This window comes from Falco peregrinus, chromosome 1, assembly GCF_023634155.1.
Source record: "Falco peregrinus isolate bFalPer1 chromosome 1, bFalPer1.pri, whole genome shotgun sequence".
Lineage (NCBI taxonomy): Eukaryota > Metazoa > Chordata > Aves > Falconiformes > Falconidae > Falco > Falco peregrinus.
Window position 1 is genome coordinate 48,304,212 of NC_073721.1, and position 27,518 is coordinate 48,331,729.

The 27,518-nt window shown below is 47.5% G+C and overlaps 1 protein-coding gene across 4 annotated transcripts in view; it reads right to left on the reverse strand.

Moving 5' to 3' along the window:
* COL5A1 (collagen type V alpha 1 chain) overlaps positions 1-27,518 on the reverse strand; it is a 160,335-nt gene that overhangs the window by 8,381 nt on the left and 124,436 nt on the right. For 2 of the 4 annotated variants that reach the window (XM_055803051.1, XM_055803061.1), the window contains 32 exons: positions 26,098-26,142; positions 25,714-25,767; positions 24,698-24,742; positions 23,575-23,628; positions 22,924-22,977; positions 19,386-19,439; positions 17,761-17,868; positions 17,479-17,568; positions 17,333-17,386; positions 16,591-16,698; positions 14,718-14,825; positions 14,043-14,096; positions 13,369-13,422; positions 13,052-13,159; positions 12,903-12,956; positions 12,708-12,815; positions 12,518-12,571; positions 12,026-12,133; positions 10,906-10,959; positions 10,487-10,540; positions 9,975-10,028; positions 9,488-9,541; positions 8,621-8,728; positions 8,123-8,176; positions 7,966-8,019; positions 7,148-7,255; positions 6,606-6,659; positions 5,884-5,919; positions 5,023-5,076; positions 4,368-4,626; positions 3,835-3,947; positions 1,643-1,711 (listed from right to left, as the gene is read on the reverse strand). In XM_055803051.1, the coding sequence (XP_055659026.1) occupies positions 1,643-1,711; positions 3,835-3,947; positions 4,368-4,626; positions 5,023-5,076; positions 5,884-5,919; positions 6,606-6,659; positions 7,148-7,255; positions 7,966-8,019; positions 8,123-8,176; positions 8,621-8,728; positions 9,488-9,541; positions 9,975-10,028; positions 10,487-10,540; positions 10,906-10,959; positions 12,026-12,133; positions 12,518-12,571; positions 12,708-12,815; positions 12,903-12,956; positions 13,052-13,159; positions 13,369-13,422; positions 14,043-14,096; positions 14,718-14,825; positions 16,591-16,698; positions 17,333-17,386; positions 17,479-17,568; positions 17,761-17,868; positions 19,386-19,439; positions 22,924-22,977; positions 23,575-23,628; positions 24,698-24,742; positions 25,714-25,767; positions 26,098-26,142 (2,439 nt within the window). Of the gene's footprint in view, positions 1-1,519; positions 1,712-3,834; positions 3,948-4,367; positions 4,627-5,022; positions 5,077-5,883; positions 5,920-6,605; positions 6,660-7,147; positions 7,256-7,965; positions 8,020-8,122; positions 8,177-8,620; positions 8,729-9,487; positions 9,542-9,974; positions 10,029-10,486; positions 10,541-10,905; positions 10,960-12,025; positions 12,134-12,517; positions 12,572-12,707; positions 12,816-12,902; positions 12,957-13,051; positions 13,160-13,368; positions 13,423-14,042; positions 14,097-14,717; positions 14,826-16,590; positions 16,699-17,332; positions 17,387-17,478; positions 17,569-17,760; positions 17,869-19,385; positions 19,440-22,923; positions 22,978-23,574; positions 23,629-24,697; positions 24,743-25,713; positions 25,768-26,097; positions 26,143-27,518 lie in introns of all 4 variants that reach the window. The other 2 variants (XM_055803058.1, XM_055803044.1) reach the window with 2 other exon arrangements.

Here is a 27,518-nt window from a genome sequence, read left to right on the forward strand (position 1 = left end):
AAGAAAATGGCAACAGAGAAAGATGCAACAAAGGGCTCCAAGAGGCACTGAAATTCCTATTTTAGGAGATGGGCCCTAAGCTCTAGGTTGGCAATTCAGCTTCTAACGTAGCTGATAAACAGACTGCGAGGGGAAAAAAAAAATAAAAGCAGAGAAGATGGAGAAATGGAGGTACTCATAACATTAACTGATGAAGTGCTCTGTAATTAAGCTATGAGTAGTTGCCCTCCAAGGAGCTATGAGGCTGAAGCCTTGGCTTTGCGGCCTTATTTGATAATGCAGAAAAGCTGCAGAAGCCATATCCTTCTTGTGGGCAGAATCAGAGCAGAATGTGTTTAGTGGCGACGCAATGAGGCTTAGGAAAACAACGCCGCAATTTTCTTTGTTGTTTGCCTTTTAAGGTGGAAGTTTGGGGCACCGCAAGAAACCTCTGCCTTGGGGAAAGGATGCCTGCAGGAGGCAGCTCAGCGTGGGACGTCAGAGCACCTCCTGCTTGTGGGGACAAGTCAGTTTTATCTGCTGAGTATTCCTTTCTTCTCTAATTCTCCTGATTTGACTGAGCGTGTTGCCTGCATCCTGCTAATCCTACAAGAATTGATACACACGCGGGAGATCTCTGTTGCTTAAGGAAACCTGGCTCGCACTCATCAGTTGCTGCTCTGACATCCCTGACCAGGGCTTAGGCTCCATGGCAGCGATCTATCCACAACATGAATGCCCTGTTACAAGACAAAATATCAGAGTTTTCTCTCTGTTTTATGTGTTACTGTCTTGCTTGACTGCTGACATCAAACGTTGTTTGACTGTACGACAGTTGTCCTTCCTTGAAAAAAACAAACCTTAACTGTAACTAACTCAAATTCCTGCCCACCAGGCTTGGCAAAGGCCCAAGGTTTGAGATCTTCCTTTAAACCAACAACTTCTTGCCCCCCAAGCTCCGGGGGTGGTGGGGGAGCCCCTCTTGTGGCTCATCTCCAGTGTGGGAGCCAAAATCCATCCTTTGGGGGAAAAATGCCGCAGGTCAGCGATGTGCGGATTCACCACCTCAGCCTGAGTACCAACAAGGAGGGGCTGCCCAAGGCAGATGCAGGCTAAAGCATCACATTAGGGGTGTCTCAGCTGGTGGTATATGGGTACACTTCTGGGGGACAGCAGCATGTGGACACCTTTTTTTTGCCGTAATGGGGACTGCTCAGGAGACAGCAACAGCCCTCCTGGCAGGATGCAGCACTCCGGCAGCGCTCTACAAAGAAAGCCCTGCCACAGCTCCAGTTCTGCAGGGTCCCCAGCCCCTTCTACTGCAGGGGAAGCTCGTCACCCGCTCCTACGTCTTCAGTCAAAAAGAATGGGAAAAAGTGTCCCTAGCGGGTTTTGTTTCTTTTTCCGTATTCCACCTTAAATGTTTTTACTGCAACTTGCGATGGGTATTAGTCCAGCATGCAGAGTGCAACAGGTCTGGCCATACCAAAGCAGATGACGTGCTCTGATTCAGACTAGAGGGCCAAGGTTAGCCACTTACCAAAGACCCCCGCTTGTACTGACTATACCATGTGGAAGGCTGTTCTTTGGGCCAACGAGCCATTTTACTCTGTAAAATATGACAGGGGTTAAAGAAAACAGAAAGCACCAAGATGCATCTTACCAGTTTACCGCGCTTGAATTCACTGAACCAGGAGCCTGGGTTTTCCTTTGGCCAAGAAGTAATTCTAGCCTAGTTTGTGGATGGCAAGGAGGGAAGAGAGAAAGAAAGAAGAAAAAAAAAAAAAAGAAAAAAAAGTTACAATCAGTTCCACAAGCAAAGTCTGCATGTCTTACTGAAACTGTCCCATTTCCTCAAATACATTTTCTTAATCTTTATACACCAGGAACGAGAGCAGTTGGCAGAGCCCTAAGGTGCCAGCAGCCTCTTGAGCAGAACGAGGTGCTGCTGCCCCGGCTCCCCAGCACTGCCTTGGCACCAGCCTCCTTTTCCAGAGCCTGATTTCTGCCTCTTCGGCACTGGATGCAAAACCAGCAGTGCTGTCTATCGGCAGGAGAGATAAAAGGAAAGATAGAGAGGACAAAAGGAAATATCAATGGTAAAAGATGCGTTGATCTTCATGGGAGGGCTGGGGTGGAAAAGCAATGCTGATAACAGAGAAGGCTGCTGTCACTCCAACGCCAAATCCAGACACTGTGGGACTGGGAAAGGCAAAGAACGTGATTATGGAGAAGCTTCTGCCTGCGTCCTGCGTTCGTGCAGCACCAAGGTAGAGCACATCCTCCACAGTCGGTGCTGGACCATCGCACACGATGGAGTTCCAACTAGCTGGAGCAAGGCAGGGGGTGACCTTGACAAGAAATGAGCTGTTGGAGCATCCTTTACGGCAGCCCCATGTAAGCAGCTGAATCGGTTTTTTTGAGTCAGAGCACAAGGAAGGAGCGTGGCTGCCGCTTGCTCCCTTACCCTCCCACGAGCTCCCTCACTTCTGCTGTAAATCTCTCCAACAACAGCCCAGCTATAAGCAGGTGTCTTGGGATTGTCCTTTCCAGTACACGAGCCATAAAGCAAGTTAGTGTGTTTCTGCTGGGTTAGGGATGGACTGAGAAGGGATACTACTTCTTAAACTGCTGTGGCTTGTAATAAAACAACACGGCCAATACTTAATGCCGGTGTGGTAGCTGTTTTCATTTCTCTACATGGAAAAAGAGCAGGCTGAAGCTTTTTCTTATTTACGACAATATTACAGAAGCGTAGCACAATTTGCATTTGAGGAGCATCGCAGCGGTCAGAAGAGCAGCTCCACAGTGGATGAGATGGGGCCAAAGAGCCACTTGCAGAATCATCATGGCAGGAGTCTGAGCAGCTGTAAGATCACGGGCAGACTCTGCTTTTATAGCTGTCACCATTTGGAGGAGAGCCATGGCAAGTTAATGCAAAGGAGAAGAAATCCATCTCCTATTTAAACAACCCGAACAGAAACTCCAGGAAGATTTACATCGCATGTTATTTGCCCTGCGCTGGCACATATTTCTGGCGGATGAAATTCAGCAAGCAAAGGGCTCTCCCTGAACAGCATTGCCTGCACCCTAACCCAGCTGAAGCACAACTGTGTCACTGGGAGAGCTCCCCCCGGCTCCTTTGCAAGTTTCTGCTTGGCCAGTGCAAGAGCTGCGCCCCAGGCGTCGGGGAGAGCAGCTCTGGAAAGCAGAGTGCGTGGGCGCAGGACAAAAATTATGAGTATGGTTGAGCTAAGAACATCATTACACAAATAACTTAATCAACCTTGTGCATCGGAGCCAGGAAGAACACTGAGACTAGTTGCAATCATTTAAGATCATTTACCCACAAGAAACACCAGGAAAAATGACAGGAGGGAAACATTTATCTGCTGCGCCTGAAGACATGGTAAGGGTAGAGGAATCAGCGGTGCTGATGCATGCAGACGGCGGAGCAGCAGCGCGGCTGCAGGAGGGGAGGCAAGGAATGAGTTAAACAAAGCTCATGGGTGCCACAGTTCCTGTGCCAGCACAGACTTCTCTGCCTTAGTAAAGCAAAGTAAAAAAAATAATTAATGTTTTAGTTTATTATGCCTGGGAAATCATCAAAGGCTTGTCCCAAATCACAGTTTAAATCTGACTTACTCAAAGAAATTCTCTTTGTAAACATATTCCTTATTATTTTAGAAGCCAACACTGCGTAACAAAGTAGTTCTGGATCTTTAATCCTTACTTGCTACTGTTCAATCCTCCTGAAATTGACTGTATATGAATATTCATATTAGGAAACAAGCTCTTAGCACCATAATATAGGAGAGAGGAAAAAAAAAAAAAAAAAAAGTTTTGTGGACTTACTCCTTCAGATTTCTTATCAGGGAAGATGCAAGTCTCTCCACCAGCTGTGAAATTACAGTAAACTTTGAAAGAGTCCCTGGAACATCCTTGGTTAGGATCAACCCAGTATTCACCTGGATGCACAAGAGGATAAAAGAATCAGCACTGTGAAGGAAGAATGATGAGCACTTCAGCAACCATCTTACTGGGGGGGGGGGGTTCATTCCTGTCATAGGCTACTATTTACGTGTATTTTTTGGAAAAGTGGTTATGTTCTGATTCCACATAATACTGTGGCACCTTACAAGAATTTTTTTTTTCATCATCACATATCCCCATTCTTAGAATATGGTATTTCAGTTGGAAGGGACCTACGACAGTCATCTAGTCCAAGTCTCCTCTATGTGTTCCTTCTTTGTCAGCCACATTCCTCATGGGGCACCAGGGCCAGGGACCCCTTAAATCACTTCTCTTCCTGCACTCGCTTGTATTCACTGCACGGAGCTGGGAAACCCACAGTTTTTTCCCTGCCCCCCCTCTGTCCCGGGACACACCATCTGGGAAATCAGGGTGACAGAGCTGCAGATCCTTGCAGGTACGCGCTGGGTTATGTTGAGTGCCCAAGGGATGCTTCATTTGCTCGATTTCCAGTTTCAAGGAATTCAGTGAGCCAAAAATTTCCTCCATGCCATCTGCATAGTCCATGTAGTTGTCAGCGTTTCCGTCGTCCACCAGCTGGCTGGCATCAATGTTTCGCCTGGTCCTCTTGGAAGACTGGATGGGCAGTGGCTGGATGACTTCTCCAGGAGGACCCTGATTTGTGGGGAGAGAAGATACGGCTTCTCATTGCATTGGCAGTGGGGAGGAGACAGAAGAGATGACCAAAGCAGCCACCAGTGCTGAGAAGCAGCATCAGAAGATACACGCTAGCCATGTAAAACACCCATGATGGTACTGATAAAAACGCTGGCCACCAGGCTTGAACACCGCATCCATCTTCTCTTGTCACCTTCCTAGTACTAACTTCTCCCTTCACATTCTGCTTTTTCCCCAGCATCTCCAAGTGATGCCAGTCCACTGCTAGGACTCCTGATATCCTGATTCTTTGTCCAAAAATCTGCTTCTTAACATTACACCACCATTAAATCTGAGCCTCATTTCACTGTACTTCACTGTACACACGAACTTCATGTAATGGGTTCTACTTACAGGAGGCCCTGGGGGACCAGGAAGACCCGATTCACCCTTTGGACCTGTTGGACCCTGGGTGGAAAAACAAGGGAAAAACATATGAGTTACTCAAGAAAAAGCACTTGTCACTTATATCACATCTCAAACATTACTTCTTTTAATAGTCACTTGTGGCAAAAACTTTCTTCCTGTCCTTTCAGGCGCACAAGAGGAGTCTCCTCACAGCCCCCCAAGAAAATGCTGGGCTTTTTTTGTTGTTGTTGTTTTTGTTATTTTCAATGCTTAGGTAAAAGAAAAGATCAGTCAAATACTTGGGGTTAAACAGCCAAATTTTGCATAGGCTCCTCCAGAAAAGGAAATATCTTCTAATATGTGAAAATGTTAACCCTCAAACCAATTCAAGGGTTTTAGAAATCAAATAAAATCTTAAAATTAATAAAACATTGAATTCTGCATGGGAACAAGACATTAGGAAGTTGCCTGAGAGGAATTTTTAGCTGCCTGCATAGAAGATCTGTTACATGAAGCTTGCTTCAGCGTCGTATTTCTCACCGAGTTCTTCGCTTTTCAGCTTGCCACCTCCCGCTTCACAGTCTATTTTTAATACCCTCCACCTTCCAGCAGTAGGTTTCCTTCTAAAGGACTAAGCACTGCATTCCTCCTCCTGATCTCTACTGCACTGATGTTCAACGAAGTCCAGTGTGTGCAGCAGAAACCTTTCCCAATTACCATTTCTGGGCTTAGAGAGCCCGGACAGGCTGCATTTGCTACAGTCGTCTGGCTAATTGCCTTAATGCCACTGATATGCAGGAGTCGCAGCAGGTTATGCACTTAATAAAAGCCTCCTCAGCCTCTTTGTTTAACCATGTCTATACTCACTGATGATCCTTTAGCACCTTTGGGACCAGGTGGACCCTGTATAGAGAAAAATACAGAAAGGAGTCAGTACATTTCCTAGCAGAGAAGTCATCAGTCTTTCCTTAGAGAGAGACAGAGTGGTGTTATACAAGGCTTTTTTTTTTTTTTTAATTCACTTCCCTTCTGTTTCCATTTTTCACATCCACTTGAGTTTGGTGGTGCTTTTATTTGCCTACATACAAAAAGCATTTGTGTCAGACCAATCTGTGTCAGCACTTGGCATTCCTGCTCGGATAGGGACTAGAAAAAGCTGTTGTGTGGTTACCGCAACCTGGGGCTAGCAAATGCTGGTCACCCAAGGGTGCAGGCTGCAGCCTTTGGGCATCAAATGGGGAAAAAAAAAAAAAAGATGCAAATAGCAAAAAAAAGCAAGAAATCACCATGTGACTGTAGACAATCCAAAAGAAAGGGGGAAAGAAACAAGATGGGCTCATTCCCCTGCCTCCATCACACCACGGCACACGTGCCCATCTCTCAGCTCACACATCACACGTCACCCCCCCAGTGCCCCTGTAACTCAATCAAGTGGTTCTAATGGGCTCAGCTGGGCAATCCCATTCCCATCAGCATTCTCATACAAAGTCAGGCCAGAAGGACTGAGCTGGGTATATCTGGGAGCACCATGAATGACTCCAGGACTGTGTAACTCCCTAGGAATTAAACAATAATTATTTGTCACATACCGGTAATCCTGGTGGCCCTGGAGGTCCAATTGGTCCAGAAGGACCTGTGATACCCTGAAAAATAAAAGCAGAACAACATGGATTTGCATGCAGCGATGCTGGCATATAACTATACAACTAACACCTGCTCACAGATGACCACGTGGTTTTGCAGGACTCCATTCAAACCCAAAGCTTTAGCTGGTTTTTATGCATGTGCATGATGCAGACAAGAGCATGACCAGGGAATCTCATATCTTGTTTAGGCACATAGCTTGAAAAATCAGCCCTCTAGATGCATACTTATTGTTACCATTTCTCCAAGTCTATTCAACTCTTTTCATATGACCCTTGAGAATCTGCTTGCTACTAAAATGGGTCATTTTGGAGCATCTCTACATTTCACATGTAGAATAAACCCCATTAATAGAGAAAATAGAAAATATTCCTCAAAAATGAGCCTCTTGCTAAGGTTGACCATCTCCGCTATGCCCTACCTCCTCAAGGGCAGCAAACCCCACAGCTCAAAAGCACATTCCATGAAGGTCTTATGGAATATTTACCTGTTCTCCTTTGGGTCCTGCTGAGCCCTGGGGGCCTGGGAGACCTCTGTCACCTTTTTCTCCTTGCTCTCCCGGTGGTCCAATAAGACCAATTAAACCTGGATGACCCTAGGGGAAAGCAGCAGATGTTAATTATGATCTCTCGCCGGAGGTAACTGAATGCCAAAGCGACCCAGCAAAGATATTTCTAGATAAAAACCCAAATATCTAAGCAAGGTGATAGGAGTTGGTAGCTGCCCCTGACACCTGGAAGTGGCAGAGCAGGAAAAGCACCAGATTTTTGCAACAGAAAATGCTACAAATGCAGAAAGGGAACTGCTGCACTAGAGCACCTGCTCGTTTTGTGTGCTACCATATATTACATAAATTTCTACAACACTGAGAATCATGCCCTAAAGCAAGCCAGGTGTCTGCAGCTCCCTAAGCCCTCTGCTAACGTGCCCGTGTCCAGGCAGCCTTGACAACTGGAGCTGCCATGGACTGCAAGGGCCAACATAGAGGAATGCAGCAATTTGGCTCCTCCACGTCACCTAATCATCACCACTGCTGGTGATACGGGCATGGGAAACCCAGACTGGGATCCAGACAGGCAGTGGCACATGCTTACCCACAGCACAACCTGTTTTATTTCTTAGGGCACACTCACGACTCTCCATTGCTCCTCTAAAGATATGTCCAATGCTTCCAGAACATAAGGGTGCGCACAGGGGGCTGGTGGCACTCCTCAGCCTTGTCCTGCCAGCTGCAGGACCCCTCTACAATGACCTTTTTTCCCCCACACCCAGGTCATACAGCAAGATGGTGTGTGCTGTTCTTACCTTCTCCCCTTTAGGACCAGAGTCTCCTTTAAGACCAGGCAAACCTGCTGGGCCCTTTGGGAGATAGCAGGGGGGAAAGAAAAAAGGAGAGAATGAACTAATGTAAAATGCATTCACTCGTTTCAAAACCTCATGGAATTTGATGGTCTGGACATACCATTGGGCCTGGAGGACCATCTGGGCCAGGGGATCCTGGGAGACCTTGTTCACCCTGTAAAACAGTGCAATTCCCTCAAAACAATTATTCACGATAGCACTTCTCCCACTGGGATTATTCACCCATCCTCATCTGGTCCCTGTGCCAGGTAACATTTGCCCTGGCTTCTCACAGATGGTAAAGGCAAGAGGATTTGTGTTCCTTTCATGCTCAAATCTCCACTGGAAAAGGGACTTTTGGAAGTCATGGAAACTCTCACCCGTGGAGAGTGGGAGCTCTTGGGAGCAGACCCAAGATTCAAATAAAACACGCTGGGAGATGATATTCACTATGGTACTGTTTCCACTAAATATGTTTTATCTGCTGTCAGGCATTTAAGCATAGAGAGACCATTACACTGGGAGAAAGGCATCTTCCAAGGCAGACTTTACGGTAAAGCACCAGGAACAACCCTGCCCAGAAACTTTCTCAGACTTTGCTCAGTTTGGGAATACTTACAACTGGACCAGGAATCCCTCGAAGGCCATCAGGGCCAGGCTTCCCTGGAGCACCTTGGGGACCAATTGGGCCAGTCTTCCCAGGAGGTCCTTCCAAACCAGCTTCACCCTAGATGCAAGAGGCAGCACGGTTTAATTTGCATTGGGGCATCGAATGATCTTCTCAAATACGCTGTGGTTGCTGCTAGGATGTCACAGAGTGAATGCAGGTCATGATTAATGCAGAATCCCAGAGGCAAAGTACGCAGAACTTTCTGTTCGTTGATTTTCCTACCACTCCCTACCCCTTATGCACTGAGGACAAGCCTCCAAACTCGTTCGCTTTCCACCCTTGCCTATTTCTGCTGATTTCCAGCAGGAACAGCCCTTTGGCTGTGAGCTCTCTGGAGCAGAAAGCTGTCCTGGGCTCAGTCCTGGGAGATGAGCTAGCAGAGGACATCCTTCGCCATCAGCTTTCCTGCAGCTGCCACAACAACTGGATCTATAACTTGCAATCCCACCCTACGTGTCCCCACCACCCCTACCAGAACAGTCACGGTCCAGTAACACTCTGTTTGCCTTGGGAAAGGATGTAGGGCTGTGCACACCATATTATTTACAACACATTAAATTACCAAATATGGCACTTTGTCATTTCAAAACATGAAAAACATTCCCATGACCTTATCGAGCCCTAATTGTCTCCTCCGAGTTTGTTAAAAGATGAAACATAAGCTTAGACCTGAGGCCGATGGACCCAAATTCAGCCTAATTTTTTGTTATACACAGCAAAATCAAATCCCTGTCATTTAAACACCAGCGTTGTCAGAGGGTTATCTTTTAGGGATACAAAGGACACAACAGAAGTGAAATCCCGTTCAGCTCTTACCTTGGCTCCTTTCTCTCCTTGTCTTCCTTCAGGACCGGCTGGACCAGGAGGGCCCTAGAGAAAGCACAAAATAGATGCAAAACAATTAGATTGCACTGATCTGCAACGGTCTATTGGAATTAGCAAAATGATGCTACAGCCCCAGGGAAGGAGACAAAATGGAGACAAATATCTCTGAAAAGCTTTTTAAATTAGCTTCTTGCTAAATGAATCCCTGAGCTCTGCCAGCAAGGCAGGAAGAGCAGGAGCACCTCACATTTGTGTTTTCTTTTGGGTGTTAAGATCTCAGAAAAATCCATGGGATTTGGTGACAACTTTCCCATCAATTTCCAATTATGTGCTGTTGATGGCACATAAATGATTTTTTGAAATTATTATCTATTTTACATGCTACTGCCTTACATTTACCGTAGATCTAGAAATAACATTAGTTTCAAAAAGTCAATGCAAATACATTTGGAAAAATGCTCCTAAACAATCAGCTTACCCTTTTTCCTGGGGGTCCGGAGGGGCCTGGCTCTCCCGTGGGACCAGGGGAACCCTAGATGGAGAGGGGAGGAGAACAAGCCATAACTGCACCACGAGACATGGGAAGGAGGAGCAAACATGTAAAACTCGAGTCGAGATCTAAAGTTTATGCTAAGCCAAGTCGTGGGCTGCTAGTACAACTCCCGACACCTCCTCGGGGCTGCAGGTGGTATCTTGTTTTATCCCTTCCCACCACGAAGTACCATAAGGCATGGCAAAGTTAAGATGAAAGACTTAGATTTTGTTTTTCCTTAAGTTCATTTTTGCTTTCAGGATGTATTGCTAAGCAGCCTGGATGGATGGCAGCAGGCAGGCTGACACAGACAGGAGGGACAGGTATCAGGGGACCAGTGAAGCAGAAGCTGGTGGGAATTAGATGCTGTACATCATTCTGTGTTAAAAGCCTTTGGACCTGCACACAGAAGCTGTGGGAACTGGTGGGGAACAGATCTCATCTATCCAGTTACTTACAGTCTGTCCAGGTTCACCATCATCACCTTTGTCACCAGGGGGGCCATCTTGACCCTAGAAAGGAAGAAGAAAGAAACAAGCAGGTGTATTTAGGGTATGAATAGGGTTGAGCAGACTGTTAGCAGCAGCAGATGTGCTTCAGCTGGTCTTCATGTCACCAAGTACTGTCCCTTCCCATCCCCTGCTGAGAACATGGGCAACAGCAAAGGTCCTGTGCCAAATCCTGTGGGTAGCAGCAGCCACATAGCTGCTGTCCCAGAGCTTGTAGCATGGTCAGATAATCTTATGGTAGGACTGCCTACTCTTCCCAAAGTAAAGTAAATGCCTGAGGAGCTGCTGGTGAATGAACAGTGCACAGCTGATTTTCCAGTAAACCAACAGGAGGAACCGAATGGCCCTTCCGTGAGACAAACACTTACAGCTGGACCAGGTTCTCCAGGAGGACCAGGGTCACCAGGGAAACCAACTGGACCCTGCAAAGAGAGAAAGAGGATATCCCCAAGTCAGAGAGACTGCAGAGCACTACTGCCTGCTACCCTAGCGACAACACAGGGAGTCACCCTACGGAGCAAAACCTCAGTTCCCTACCCTCAAACACAACCCCAGACCGCATCCCATCTTTGCATCTTCAGTAATTCCATTCAGTCACTGCCACCAGCTCAGCTCTGCATCCAGACTATGCAAAGCTCCGAAGGCAACACTAGGAGCTTCATTTAGTTTTTCTTAAACATATTGGACAAGTGACAGCGAAACCCCCACAGCTTTGGGGAATGTGCAGATTAGAAGACTTTGCTTTTGCTTACTACATGATGTGCAACATTTTTTCACAGGAAGATCCTCTCAAAGCATTTAATGACTAAAACATTTCACTATTCTTCTCCATACAATGTCTATTGTGTACTTCAAATGATTTTGAGACCAGCTTTCAGATAACAAACTTCAACCAATAACGCGATATCCAAAAAACCCATCTGTTAAGAGATGACTAACTCCCCTGCCTCCTCTGCTGTTTCATGCCATCTTTGCTTATCGCATAATAAATTTCTTCAGCCAGCAAGCATCAAAGAAGCCGGCAAGATAAATACTGTACCATTGTCATCTGGTATAAATCAGTATAGCTCTACTGGCTTCAATAGAGCTACAGCAATTAGCATCAGCGGGGATCTGATCCTAGAGGTACAACTCCCAAATTCACATAAATCTCCCCTAGACTATTTTGGAAGCTTCGCTCTGGTGCAGAGGACCTTGGCAATACGTAAACTCAAAGACGAAGTAAACCTGTGGAAGGCCCTCTCCACAGGGGTGAGTTTTCTGCTAGCCTGCAAAAAAAGACTAAGAATTCAAGTTTTTCTAGAAGATATGGTATGGCTGGGTCTTTCCTTCATTACCATCCTAAAGAAGGGGACTAATATCACATATTAGTGGAGCGATGGTAAACCATTTCAAATTTCCACAAAAACGTCTGGAAAACATATCTTCATGCAGAAGTCCCTGCTGGGCAGACAAGGAAGCACTGCTTGGGCAGGAGGGGGTACTTACAGGGCTGCCTTTGGGACCGTCATCACCTGGTGGACCTTTGGGGCCGGGTGGACCAGCAGCACCAGAGGGACCTGCTTCACCCTTTTCACCTCTTTCACCTTTAGGACCCTGTAAAGCAAAAAAGGTGTTTCTATTATTCAGGAAAACAATTTACGGCTCTCTAATTATCCTTTAATCAGTTCTGAGGAAGAAGCTCTATTTGTATCTCCAAACACGAGGATATGATTTAGCAGTCCCTTCCCACAAAGATTAAATGGTGTTCATGGTGTTCAGTCGTGGGTAGCCCGTATTCGGTGACTAAACGTTACACCAAAAATAACAAGTAACATGGCACTGTGTTGCCCAGCACCCAAACCAAGGACGTGGCTGGTTCAATCCTGCATCCCCATCCACATCCATGTCTCTGGCACCCCTTCAAGCAGCTCCCCAAGGGACAGCGCTGAAGATAAGCTCTCCTTCATCAGAACAAGAGCCAGTCTGTAGCATACTTACCGGGAGGCCAACCTCGCCGGGAAGACCAGGCTCACCAGATTCACCAGGTTCACCCTGCAGAGGGCAAAAAGGGATGAGCACGCTCATATTTCTGCAGGGTGCGAAGTTTGCTGCTGATGTAGTGAAGCCCCTGCATGAGTGTTGTAGCAAATTCCTGAGGGCTTCAATCAGGTTTGCCTGGATGTTTTACCTTCTCTCCTACTGCACCAGGATTTCCTATTCCCCCGGAAGGACCCTGTGGACCATCTGCTCCTGGTGGTCCAGATGGACCTCTGGGTCCAGGTGGGCCTGGTGGGCCCTGAGGAGAAGGGAAGACAAATTTAAGACATGTTTCTTGGAGCAACGTCTATGTCAGTGATGAAAAAAAAGTATGAAAGCATCTCACCATTTGCCCAACGTCACCTGTTTCTCCCTTCTCACCAGGTGGCCCAGGCAAGCCCTGTGGAGGTGGAGGGAATGAGTTTTAGCTGTGAACATCTCAGGTGGAGCCCCAGTTCTCGTTACCCTAAGCCCTCCCTCGATGCTGCAGATTACCTGCAAGCCCACCGGGCCAGGGGGACCGGGGAAACCTCGGGGTCCTTCATCACCTTTCTGACCAAAGAGGCCTTGCTGTCCTCTGGGACCTGGCTCTCCATCGGCACCCTACGAGGCAAAAGTCTAACACAGCTTAGCAAGGACACAAGGTAGATGCAAAGCCGCGGCCCCACCGCCTCCTGCTGCAAACAGCAGCAATGCCCTGACGATGTGTTGGGCATCATCAGCAGTGCCAGACAGAAACCGCCAACCCTTGCAGAACTTCCCAGATTTTACGGTAAGAAAGGGCATTTCTGCTAACAGGGAACAATACTCACAGCTGGGCCAGGCTGGCCGATGGGACCCTGCGGGCCAGTAGGACCTGGTGGACCCTGTCATGAAACACAAGTGCAATGTCAGTGTTAGTAGCACAGAGTAAAAAAAAAAACAAACCTCACCTGGAAAAGGCAACACCCTTCAACACAGCCCCCATTAAACATGCACTAATTCCCCAAACACAGACGGAGGACAGGGTCAAGTCTTCTGGACACACCAGCAATCCTCAGCCCTGGTGCCAGTAGCAAAGCAGATACATCTAAACATATTTTTGCTCCAGCAAAGCAGTATCACACCACTCCTCTCTAGATGCTGATGTGTAATTTATCTTCCTCAGGCTCTGAGCAGCACATAAAGGGTGCTTCGGGGTGCTGCAAGCAAGAGAAAAGGAACTACAGCCAAACCCAGCTTCAACGGCAAGGGCTTCTAATGTTTCACAGGTATTTACACAGTACATGAGGGACATGGAAACTTCTCAGTGTCTTGCTGGGAGCCGGAGGCTCACACTTCAGGCACTCACTCTTTTTTTACATTGTGTAGGTACTTGGAGAAGATAGCAGATGACAAAGCAATGACAGAAGTAAATTAAGATTATATTGTTTTCTGTTTCCAGCAAGTCTCACAAATAACCATGCTCCTCCAGGGAAGCAGCTACGACGATGTCCACCCCACTCACCTGCTCTCCTTTGTCGCCCTTGCTGCCCTTCTGGCCAGGCTCCCCAATCTCACCCTGCCAGGTACAAAGAGCCACAGTTAGTTCACTTGGTGCCCACCTCCATATCTCAGCATTCAAGCAATAGTCCTGTGTATCTGCATCCCCATCACAAAGACGTCTATTCCCACAGAAATACCCAAAAAGTTCTGGAAAAGGCCAGAGATTTGGCCACCCCAAGTGTAACCAAGCCCTTTTATATTCTCAAACCTTTCTTAGCTGCCATGTGATGCAAGAAACAGTATTTTGCAGACCTTGTTAGCACCAATAAGCGATTCATCCCAGCTAACGTTTTCTAAGAATCCTTCAGTCCAGAGGGGCTTAATGAGAGAGTGGGGAAAGGTAATTAATTTGGAAAAGCCAGGCACCTGCGGGCAGGCCACCTGCTACAGGCTTTGGGGAGGCGAACTGTGTTTTCAGCAAGCAGTTTGGCTGGCAGAGCACATGCATCCCAGTTCTCCTGCTGCTCCCCAGACTGAATGCTGCTGACCTCGCGGGACTGCAAGCGCCAGAAAATATCCTGGTGTTAGGACCAGCTGCACATCCAACCCGACGTGGTGGAAGGCAGCATGGTGACAATGGGGCACGTTGCCCGGTTCCTTCCCAGAGAGACCCTGCACAGCAGGGAGCTGCTCTCACCTTGTCTCCATCCTCTCCGGGGGGGCCGACAGGACCTGCTGGACCCGGCAGTCCCACTGGTCCCTGGATGCCATCCCGGCCAGCCGGTCCCTGGGGACCCTTCTCGCCCTGGAAGCAGAACAAGCAGGCAGGTCACACCGAGCTCTCCTCCACCCTCCAACCAACCCCTTACATCCCATTAATGTTTTATTCAGCTGCTAATGACCACCCCTGACTATATGGGCACATACAGCAAAACAGGTTTCCAGCTGATACTTCACTGGGCTCTCTGTGCTCGCTATCTAAAACAAGATAAAGTTTCTGTCTTGAAAGATAAAAGAAAAAAAAAAAAAAAAAAGAAAGACAAGTATCTACAGTGAATACCCAGAGAACAGCTGCGATTTCATTGCTGTAGCAATATAATCAGATTTAATCTGAACCCTCTGCCATCTCTCTCTGGATGCCAAACAAGACCCCAACTAATTTTTATTCTCACAAGCCCATTTTTAGTGATTCTGTTCCTGGCTGTCCCAGCACACTCACTGCCTGCTCCCTCCCTGGCTGATCCCCAACAAATGAACATTTCTCAGGAGGCACCGAGCTCACTCCTGAGCTTCTGGACAAAGGAAAACACCTAAAGTGAATAAAGCAATCTCTGCTGGCCTCCTGCTTAAAGATCCACTCATATTCCTCAGGCCTGGAGCCTTCAGTCAAATTTGTTTGTTTATAGGAACTGAACAGTGAATATTTTTCAGTTTCCTTGTACATAATTTAATTGCATCTGAATCCTGGGTGCTCTCTTCTGAATAATTAGATGCCATATAAATTGCCTATTCATCCATCCACTGGTACATCATATAGGTACTTGACAGGACAGACATTCATAAAGCTGATTCACTAGGAAATTTTTGCCTCTGGACTAGCTGCTGGAGTTTCTAATAAGCCAGCAAATGTGGAATACAGTGGCTGATAAAACACTTCTGATAACAACCATCAATCACCGTAAGTGTCCTCACAGAGTCTGAAATCACTAATGCCAACGTTTGCTCATTTTGCTGGTCTGAAGCTGAGCTTAAGATTGAGGCAGGCAACCCAAAAGTCCCTGCAAAAGCCTTTGGGCATGAATTAAGAGGCACAGCCTTCCTCCTTAGGTCTGTCATGGTGCTGCACTCTTCAGGGACAGGAATAGTCATCCTAGCCCACATTCTCCTGCCTGCACGTGATATTTCACATGCATGCCTGGGGAGCGAAAGATGTGAGAGTTTGCGCGGGCTGGCTGGTGAAGGCTCAGGAGAGGGACCATATGGCAGGACTCAGCCACGCTCTGCTCGGGCTCCTGCTGAGCACAGCTCTTTCCATGGGCACCAGCGGGATGCCTGGGAACACTGATGCTGCGGCAGCATGCAGCATCCCAGGAAGCGGAGCTGAAACCTGCACAGCACCTTCCTGCGCTGCCCTTCAGCTGGGGCAGAGTGCGGGTAGGGATTTATTTGGGCTCAGTGGGAAGTGCTGCTACCATTGCATCCTTGTGAACAGTGATGGAGCTAGCTCACTTCTTTGCCCAGAGGCTTGTCCTTTGGCTGTTTGTCACCAGAAGGTCACACAGGCTGTCATTCCACCTCTTCAGTCCTCATCCCTTCTCATTGCCTGAAGACATTTCAGCCCCTGGGATCACATCCATTTTTGATAGCACAAGTGTCACAAACGGGGCAGATAAGCAGCTAATGTGCAGTGGCTTGATGTACCCATGATGAAAAAAATTGCTTTCTATTTATTTTTTTTTTTTTATTTAAGTCTTATACACCTACCCCAGGGACTGTGTCTCCATGCTCAGCTCCCTACTGTACACATTTCTATTTGACACACAGCTGTTAATATTTATACTGGTACTTACTGGGGCTCCCTTTTCACCTGCGGGTCCCGGAGGTCCCTGGGGACCAGGTCGCCCTGGCAAGCCTATCGGGCCGGCTGATCCCGCGGGACCGCGCTCGCCAGGAGAGCCCTGTTCAGGGAAGAAGGAAGGAAGTGTTAACTGGAGTATTGAGCTTCATCTATACACAAAGAAAACCAGCAGTAGGATGCTGCAAATGCATCATCAGTGAGTAAGCACTTTCGATGGGGCGACTGCCACGTGATGATTTAGTACCACCAGCCTAAGGGGTCCTGCAGGTCTTTTTTGGGTTAAAATCCCTGGAAGGGCTGGGTTCTCCTCTGGATGGTGCAGGCAGCTCAGTTCCTGGGGGCACATTATCAGCTTGGAACAAGAGCACAACCTCCCTTCACAGCCAAGGCATCAGGGAGGTTGGATCCTGAGTGTTTTCTTCCAGGAGCGCTGCACTGAGAACAAATCTCAAGTGGGGACAACTTGCAGAGGGCAAGCAGGTGATTAAGAAGCAAAATCCTTGATGTCCTGAATCATTCCAGTTCCCTCAGCTTGTCACGTATGTTCACAGCTGGCACCACAAAATGACTGAACTATTACATGCGTGTCTTGTGAAATAAAGCAATATCCAGCAAGTCGTTGGTTAGTGCAAAGGAAATAACGGGTAAAGGCCTGAGCTGTGACTAACCCTCTGGCTTGGCTTGCCAAGCTTGTAAAGGCATTAGGTGGTGCCTGTAAGGGCAAGGATACTCACTGCTGGACCTGGGGGGCCTGGGGGACCTTCGTTGCCTTTCAGCCCTGGAGCACCCTGGAGGGAGGAAAACAGAGTCATTTGGGGAGGTGGGTGCTGCACCGCCCAGGCATCCTTCCCTCTGGAAGGACCGAGCAGCCTCTACTCACAATGGGACCAGGGAGACCTCTCTCTCCGGGGAAGCCTCGCAAGCCGGGGGGACCGTCCTTTCCTGGGAGGCCGGCGGGACCAGGGTCCCCCTGCAACGAGAGTGACAAATAGCTGAGGATCTGCAGACTCCGTAGAGACTCAGCTCCTCTCTCCGGGCTCAAGTCATGATGAGACACTGTGAAGCATCATTTCGTTTCTGAATCATCCTTCTCCATCTCTGCGAGAGGGGCAGGCAGCCGGGCTTGCACAGAGGGTGAATTCAGGAGGCTGGTAGTTCCTACCTTGGTCCCTTCTTTTCCAGTGAGGCCAGGAAGACCTTGTTCACCTGGGGGACCTGGAGGGCCTGGATGTCCCCGCTCACCCATTGGCCCTGTCTCACCGGTCGGACCCTGAAGAAACAGAGATCAGGGAGGAGATGGTGGGTATCAGCAGAACAAGCACTGAAGGAAGAGGTACAGGCCATCAGTTTATAATCCTTTAGGTTGCAACTGCATGGAAGACGCTCCTTCCCTTAGTTGTCCCAGGCAGTGGCACCAGGAATCCCTGGAGAGATGTCTCCTTTGGCATCTAAAGGGACCTTGTTTTGGAAGCAGGCAACACTGCACTTGACATACTAGAGGCATTGGGAACCTCCAGAATGAAAGGGTTCACATAAATGAGACATGATGACTACACCTATTATGCTTTGGGTTTGGGTTTTGTTTTGCAGTGGTTTTTTCTTCAATTGAAAACTTCCTAGGTACTCTACAATCATGCTGATTTTCTTATATGGGGCATAAATAATGGATTAGGCTTTTACTACATGGCAATTACTGACTGCCTCTGTGCTGTACACGGGCACTAACGGTGACGAGTGGAGCATTAGCCCCAGTGCAGAAGGTTCCCAAGTGGCCCATTTTGGAGGAGGACAAAAGCCACATGCATGAGACTATAACACCCCTGCACGGTGGTGTCCACTGGGACTGTGGTTGTAATTCATGTCACGCTGCAGGGTGCCACTTAATGTAAGCAGAACGATAACACTGCAATCGCTCAGCAACCACAGATCACGCTAACTACGCGCAGCAGAGCCAAATAAAATTGCCATAGAACCTAATTTGCACTTGAGAAGACAGACACAGCCAGGGAATTGCCCCTAATCAGGGAATTTACAAATCAGGGACTTTACACTATCATTAAAGAGGACACATTAATTACTTTCTAATTAAAGAGCAACCTCCCCAGTAGTTCAGGAAAGAAGACTCAACCCAAAGCCAGTCCTGTTCAGTCTAGGACTTCCTACAGAATTGATCAGTGAGCCTCGCATGCCTGTAGTTAAGGGGTACAAATTCTGGTTGCGCAGTCACTATTTCCAGATTTCACAGAGTTCTTTGTGACTAAAAGAAAAATAGCCCAACTCTGACAGAATCTGGCAGCACCTGATATTAAAGGAGGATGTATTCCTTCACAGCGGCATGTAAGAGCGCTCTGGCATCACGCTTACACTGCCCAGCCACTGTACAGCCCTTGGAGATCTTGTTTAATTCTCTGGCTGCTTCAGGTTTTTCAGTCAGGTTGTGTGTAGCTGGTCTCTCTCTCACCTTACACCAATTTTACACCAGGGTAGCTCTGTTCAGCTCACAGCAGCCACCTTATTTACAGCAGCCTTCGGGCACATTTTCTAAATAGCATCCTTACGCCCCAACAGGGTGGGCTGGGACCCACTGGGGTATTTCACACCTTGGCCAGGAATTTCAAAGCTATGAAGCTTGCTTCAGTGTGACTTCGCCTTCCCTGGCAGAGTCTCTATGCTGTGTAACCTGCAGTCTTAGCAGCTCCAGCTGAACCATCAGAGCTGGGAGAGCCCACAGACCCAAACTGGGGAAGATGAGCTGCAGAGGGCTGCTGCAAGCCATCTGTTTCTTACCTGAGGGCCTACAACACCGGGGGGTCCTGGAGGGCCAGTCTTGCCTTGGAAACCCTGTAAGAGAAAGGTAAAAGAGAAAGAGATGACACTTGTGCCAAGGAGTACCCCAGCGAGGGTCACATACGCCACCCAACTGCTCCTCCTCTGGTGAAACTACTGACCGGGAAGGGATGGACACCCAAAGATAAAAGAAACAAGAAATCAAACAGAAAGTGGAAAATACATCTTTGTACATTTATACAGGAGTGAAACAGAGGAAGAAGAAGGGATTCTGAAAGCTCAGCTCTGCTGTTTTCATGGAGCTTTTGTGGTTTGGCTGAGGGACTGGCCATATATATAAAAAAAATCTGCTATGCTCATAAAACCTATAGAGGAAATAACTATTAAAAAATCAGTGTGTTTCTTCATGCTGAGCGATTCTTCGAAGCCATTCCCTTCTGTTCTGGTCCTGGTTTAAGCTTAGCTCTGTTTCAGGCTGAGCTCCCAGGAGCTCGGAGGCTGGGTAACCGTCACCCACTTTTGGCACTGGCAGCGCCAACCCCCGCCGAAGCCTGAACCCCCCAGCCTGGGGGGCTGAGCGGAGCTTTATTTCCTCCCTCAACATCTGTTGAAAGAAATCACAAACTTGTTTCTCTCCAAATACTGATGAGTAGCGAAGTCTCCATGACAGCTACTCATAATGTCATTTTGAAGAGTGACAATAACAAACTATCACTGCTGCCATTGTTTAGCTCTCCTAAGCCACTCTTTAAAAAGCACATTAATTATCATTCTTACTATAGCATGCTGACAAGCTTGAGAAATGTCATTTAGGGCATACAGGCTATTTTCTCATTGCCACAAAGAGTATCAGATAAATCCCAAGCCAACGGTAATGTGTCATGCTAAAAAAACCTACTCAATGCTATTCTAGCTGTCTGCAGATCACAGAAAACATCCTGTCATTGATGGGGAAATAGCAAAACATCTTTGTGAAATGAATGTACAATTTAAACTCTTATCGCAGAAAAATATTTCAGCCATTTCTATGCATGACTTTTCCTGTTAATCCGAAGAAAGGGGTTTCCTTTTATCCTATTTGAGCCTTGGGCACAGGGTATTTAGAATTTTTCATGGGTTGTTTAGATCCAATCTTTGTAAATCTAATATGGCCAAATATTTCTGCATCCTTCAGCATGCCTATTTGCTGCTAAATGAAAAGCAAAGCCCAGGGAAGTTTCTGACACACAGATTTCATGTCTAGGTTTTCTTGCACGAAGGTACATAGTGCACTGACAAGGCTACTGCTGGGGAAATAGTATTTAATTTGGTTTTATGTTTCTTGCCTTGCTTTTTGGCACTGTGTAAGGGAAAGAGGGACAAAAAAGGGACTCCTGCTACCTGGGTCTGCACGTCTGCGTGCATCCCAAGAGGATGCAGGGGAAAGTGGTCTTCGCAAGCTTGTTCACAGCACAGATTAACAGAGTTTTTGCTTTCTGGAAGGATTGCCTGTGATAGGCAAGCTACTGCTGCAATGATTGAAGGAAGCTATTAGGGAGTACTTTCAGACCCAAAATAATTGAAAGCCTATTTCTTCATCCATATCCATGCAGCCCTGGAGTTTGAGGCTTTATTCCAGCCTCAAAAGTTGACAACAGCAGATGCAAGCAAAGTTTTTACTGCTGCTTCCAATTTGAATGTAGGTGTCCTGGATGTTACACATCACTCAGTCAAAGACGACTAAATGTCACAGTTAGGCTCTGGCAGGTGAAAACTCCTCTCTTCACCTTTAAGTTAATCCTGACCTAAGGACTGTGTGTTCAAAAATACCACAACCACTGCCTTACAGTCTTACGGAGTGTAAATAAATATCTGGTGTTGTGCCGAGCAGTATTTGCATTGCCTAGCTTAGCAAATGCCAGGCAAGTTAATTAAATTGTTGTGTGATAAGTTGAGGGGAAAAAATGCATAATGTGCAAAGCCTTTTTAATGCTCATTTGCTAGGAAAGGCAGTGGAGAAAAATGCAAAGCTGAGTAGAGGAAATCGGGTTTTCTTTTCCCCTGTAAAATAAACACAGAACAAAGAATCTACCTGCTAACATGCAGCATGCAGTGCTGGGGAGAGGGACATACTAACAACAGCAAATGAGCTGGATTGTAAACAGCTGAGGAAAAAGAATAAACATCCCCAAAAATGCCAAACAGAAGGATGCTAATTACTGCATGCAGAGGAATACATGGCAGAAGGGTCATTTTTGCTTAGGGTATCCTTCAAGCAAAATAGGTGCAGAAAACAGACCAGAGACGCACAACAGCCAGGGTATCATACCTTCCACATGCCTCATCGTTCTCCTTTGGTGAGAAACAATGATTACATCTGTGTAACAAAACCTTTTAAAATGGACAAAGCAGTACGTGTACAATAGCGAGGTACCTAAACAGCCAGGAGCCGCTCCCTGGGTTGCAGCAAGGGGTTATTGCTGGCAAGGGCTTAAGCAAAACTTGGTGAGGCCCTTGTGTGTAGCTCTGGCTAAAAGGCAGCGTCAGCAGAGATGCTGTTCTTACTTGGGTGCTAAGGCAGCAGCTGATACACAAACATGCTGCAGTAACCGGTGTGGACAGAAAAACTACAGCAAAACCACTGCGCTCCTCATTTTGGCCAGGAATTGCCTTTCTCCCAAAACAAGCATGGCCAAAACTGAGCTGTAACTCTTCTCTGCTGTGTAACAGTTCTTGGCATTGGCCACATGGTGCATCAAGAAGCAAAAAGCGTTTATTTCTCCCCATTGCAGGTTCCAGAAAAAATAAAACTGCCCCTAACCCAGCTGGGTGTGGAAAGCTGAGCTTGCAAAGGATGGAGCCCGTCTCACATGAAAAATCTCGGCTATCACAGCCCTAAAGTTACGTCTCTGGAATAGAGAGATGTAGAACCTGCATATCTCCAAAGGACAGAGTGGGAAAGCAAGCACGGACTCTGCCTGTAACGCTCCGAGGAGTGGAGGCACAGCCTTCCCCCTTGGGAGGGCAAAGGGGTGAGCGCTCTGGTGAGTCCTTGGGGTACAGAGCCTGGCTGAAGGAGCTGCTCAGAAATCCCCCCACAGCTTCTTCTCTACCTCCCGAAAGCAAGAGCCACACTAAGTGCTGGTTTGTGCTGGTGTTGACCCCAGCCAACATCCTCCCACCTCGCAAGGAGCTGCCTTCCTGCAGCAGCCATCACGGCAGAAACCCAGCTGCCTCCGATGCCGGTCACTGACATCGCTACATCTCTGCTCACATTTTCTCTACATGATACACATGTTGACCTCCCCAAACTACTAAAGGGATAGAGCTCAGAGAGGAGTTGGTGCGCAACCTCCACATAAATCATCATTAGACCGACCCGTCCTGCTCAGAAAAGGGTTGCTTCCCATAGACCATCCCGTGGAGCTGGAGAGACACAGACCTTCAGGGAAAGCAAACGTGTGGCCACATCTCCCCAGCTGCACAGAAAGGTTTAGAAAAAACAACCAGCAAGACGACTCAGGACTAATGATCTGCCCAGGATTTTTTGGCTACTTACAGTTTCTCCTCTCTGTCCGGGGTGACCAGGCAATCCATCCTTCCCAGGAGGACCCTACAGCAGAAAAACAGGGTGAGACGGATCATCACTAAGTGCTCAGTAGTAAAACTATGGTAAGGACTGAATCAAACCTGCTTGCATCCTTGCATTAGCCCCTATCCATTTTCAAAGTAAACCAGCGGTGCTCAGAACCCTAAAAAGATACAGCCCTTTCCCACACTTCTCCCAAGGAAAGATTTATCTCCCAGGTTCAGAGCAGGAGCGAGCTGTTCACCACAGGGAAGAACATCACTCCCAAAAGGTTTCTGAGGGCCCCCACCAGTGTATAATAATTGCAGACACAGAAATGTTGCTCTGTTGCGCTGTCCTCCCAGTATACAGAGGGAAAATAAAGAACAGAGCAACCATGAAAGATCCTAGTGATATTGAGTCATTAGGAAATGAGCATGTATAATCAGCTGCTGCAATTTACTTGGCTATTTAAAATCTTAAACTGTCGGGTTATTATCACGATGTCTCAGTAATGCCTTTTATTGGGTACGTCACCGCTTGTCAGAGGAGCAGCTAAGACTGAGCTGGCACAGGCAATCACAGCTGGATGGGAAAGACTTTATGTATTTCCTTGCATGTTCTAGAAAGAGAGTTACTTACAGGGGGGCCTTTTGGTCCAGGAAATCCAGTCGGTCCTTGAGGCCCTGGTGGTCCCTGGGATGCAAAACAAGCCAGAAAACATGGTTAAGGAAGCTGTAACACTTTACTATGAAATACTAGCTCTGTATGAACAGCAGATCGGCACAAAGGTACGGAAAGACAGCTACTTCTACCCCAAAGAAACACCCCAAAGTGCAAGAACTAGCTGCGTGAGACCATCCCTTGAAAAAAAAATGCATGGCAAGGTAAAAACCACCAGGTATGTTTAACCGAGTGGCCTGTCCAGCTGCATAAGGCACTGCAAACACAGGCTAGCAACCTCTTTGTGCCTTTCTCTCCCAGTGCTAAGAAAAATATGTCTTTTCCCATCCCAGCTCAAGTGAGAGCACCTGGGAGCTACCAGCTCCTGCAGGAATGAAGGAGAGCTCAGTGGCTCCAGGGCCAGTGCTGTAAGGCAGCTGATGGTCTTCCGAGCGCTGCTTCCCTGGAACGGTGTCAGCAGCAGCTCCCCCTCGCCCCGTGGTCACAACCAGCAGATGCGAAGCAGGGACCGATTTCATACATTTCCTCCCTGGGCAATGTTGTAGAAAATTTACAAACAGTACAAAACCCAGGAGGGAAAAGAAAAAAAGTGGAAGTTGAGGCTAAAAGTCATTAAAGTCTTACTGTTTCAGTATTTTCCCCTTAGCATGCTGTAAGCAGCACGAGGTTCTAGGGGACCACCTCCTTCAGAAAACCTGGCTGTCGTCACAAAACCCATGGGTGACTCCTCTTTTCCCATGGAGCGATGCTTACCAAGACACCCAAGGTCCCATTCAAGCCTTCCTTGGAGAGCTCAGAAAGGACCTACGGACTGCAGGTGACCTGCGAGACCTCTCTTCACACAAGCACCTTCACCTTGGACTTTGAAATGGATTTTTTCTTTTTGCTGATGGAGGTATGCTAAGCTGCACTGTGGCTACAGCGGGCTGCCCACCCCTCTCTGCCTGACAGGGTACTTGGTAGGATGCTCACTGCCAAAAAACCTTCATCACCATCTCAGTCCTGCAAACCCGCCTCATCTGCCGTGTCAGACTAACGGGCTGGGACTGAGTCCTGCTTCAGCTCCACCAGTTGGTCTTACCCTTTCGCCAGGAGGACCAGGGGGGCCATCACCACCAGAGTTGCCCTTTTACGAATAAAGAAAACAACACACCATTAAAAATACATATATCAACATTGCAGCTGCTGTGCACAAAGACTTCAAATGGCACCAAGCCCACGATGACACCACACCCCACTGACTCCCCCAGTCCCTCTCTATTAATAATTCTGTATCAGGAGCAGCATCCAGTGACAAACAAGCAGCTGCTCGTTCCCCCCACATTGGTTAATAAAAATACAGGAGAGATAACGTCAGCGAGCTCAGGATATTTTCACCACATAATGGCCTCCCTCCGAGAGATAAATGCCGCTGCAAAGACGAGGTATTTATCAAAAATTCATGCCAACACAAAGCCAAGACATTTATTTTTTAAGCTGGCAGCATGGTGGTGACAACGTCTCACTACAAAAGCTTTGCTTCTATCATCTCTGGCGACTGATGGTCAGTTAATTGGTCTCTGGAGCAGGTACTGGAGCTGAGCATGCCTCCAGATTGGCTGGCAGGAAAATACTTATTTTGCCCGGTGACCAATCGTGGGCCAACAGTGTGCATGTAAAGTGGCTAAGCAAGGTGCAAGGTTCTGGAGACCACCAGCAATACCTGTCCCTTCATCCATGGCACAGCTTAAGGCTGCTAAGGTGGTTCAAACGCTACTTAAACACCAAAAAATAGGGCTTAGGGGAAGTGTCAGTGGATTGTAGGGTTGTGCTGGTCCCCGATGGAGGGGTGCTCACTCCCCTGCTGGTTGCAATGGCCCTTAATTCATGCATGCACTTAACGTCCTGCTGAAACACGGGCCAACATATTTTTAGGACGTGTGCATACTTTATGGTTGGACTAGGAGCCATTTGGCTGGGTAACGAAGCTCAGGCGGGCTCAGCTTTCAAAATACGGTGAAGAAAGGAGAGAAGGGGAAATGGAGAGCAATGAACCAGGTGGTCTCCTACGCCAACACTTTTTAGGACACAATGCCACCAGGCTTCCCAAAACCTTACCTTTGGGCCAGGTTTCCCAGTGCTTCCCCTAGGGCCTCTTTCCCCACGTGGACCCTTAATAAGACACAAAAGACGAGATTTTAGTTCTTGCTACCCACAGCACTTTGATCAGTCAAAGCACCCAAGTGCCTGAGCTGCACCAGGTCAATGAGTTGTCCCTCCAGCAGCAAGGGGATGACAGGAGCCTTCATCACTGATGCTGGATGGTGATGACTTTAAACCATATTCACTGGTGAGATCCAGCCCCAAATCCCTGCATCCCCTCTGCTCAGCTTTAACTGCAGAAGGCCAGATCCTTCCCAGTGAGGACACAAATCAGACTCCACTTTTCCCTGGCCTTAACAAGCTTTCAAAATGCAGAAGAACAAAGAAATGGACTGTTACCGTTGGACCGCGCTGCCCCCTTGGACCTGGTTTGCCAGGTGTTCCCTGGAATGAAAAAGAAATGAAGAGGAGTTAGCGGCCAACATCGTAGGCTGAGCTCTCAGCAGGTGAACCCCAACGGAGCCTATTGCACACAAACTGCCCCCAAAACCTCACCCGTTCCCATTTGCAATGAAAAGGACAACAGCAGGTTTACTTTCATCTCCTGATTCTTCCGTTTATTTTGATTTATAATGCTTGGGCAGGGCAGGACAGTAATCCCAAAGCCCAGACGACATCTACCATCTGACGGAAGGAAGCTCTTAAGAAAAAGTATCCCGAGCCCCTTAAAACACCACACAACTTTCAAAGACAAGGCCACCCCCTCGGACCATGCAGTCTCCTAAAAAGCCAGCCAAAATGCTATCCAGCTCTGCCACCAACACCCATAATCTCTTCTCCCACTGATCTCTGCTCATCAATTCACCCAGCTCCTGCTGTGGGGAAGGGCTGGTCCTCGCCCCAGCTGGGAGCATGGCAGGCTGGCTTACACCGACACACACACACACGTGTTGCAAGACCTGTGCTGTTAAATATTTAAGGAATGACAGCAGAAGAGTCGGATTCCTGCTCCGAGCAGTTATTTTATGCCACACAAGCCAATTAAGCTGCCCCACATATTTACAAATCTTTCTTCATCTCTGTGAACTTAGTGCTAAACAAGTAATTTAAGACATTGTTTTGCAGAAGCGACAAAGCAGCAGGCTCATGAGATCTGACAGATGCACTCAGCTCCCTGTAATGGGGGACTGTGATTAATCCTGACAGAAAAAAGACAGAGATGGCTGTGTCCTAAATCTGGCACTATGTTAAGCTCCATTACCCCGCGCCTAAAACAAAATGAATGGGCTAGAGCTTTCTCCCTAAAACCACTATTTTGCTGGTGTCAAGTTTCCAAAACCATTCCAACAGTTTTAACTTTCTTCCTTCGGACCTGCCGTCCACTATCGTTACCCATCACCTGTCAGAGGAAGAGAAAGACTTGCTTTCTATGTAAGGAACACAGAATGCTTAAAATATCACTTGCCATTTTCTGCCCCAAATCCATCATCTCACAATCCTGCCTTCTCGTATTTGGTGCTAATTAACCAGGCGAACATAAAACAGAAGCCAGAAAACTTTACAATCAACTTTCTTGAAGCTACTAAAATTAGTCCCGCTGAATCCTCCTTGTTCGGCGGTTCCATTTAATAACGCCTGCTGGCATACCTGTTTTTAATTAATTGCAAAAATCATTTTGAAGTATTCCAGCTGGTTTTCCTTTAGCTACAGGAGGCTAAATTCAGAGCAGGTGGAGAGGAGCGTGTGCCACCTCCCTGCAGGTAGCCCCACAACACTCCCTTCCTTCTTCCTCAATTCTATTTTTAAGCAAAATATTCCCC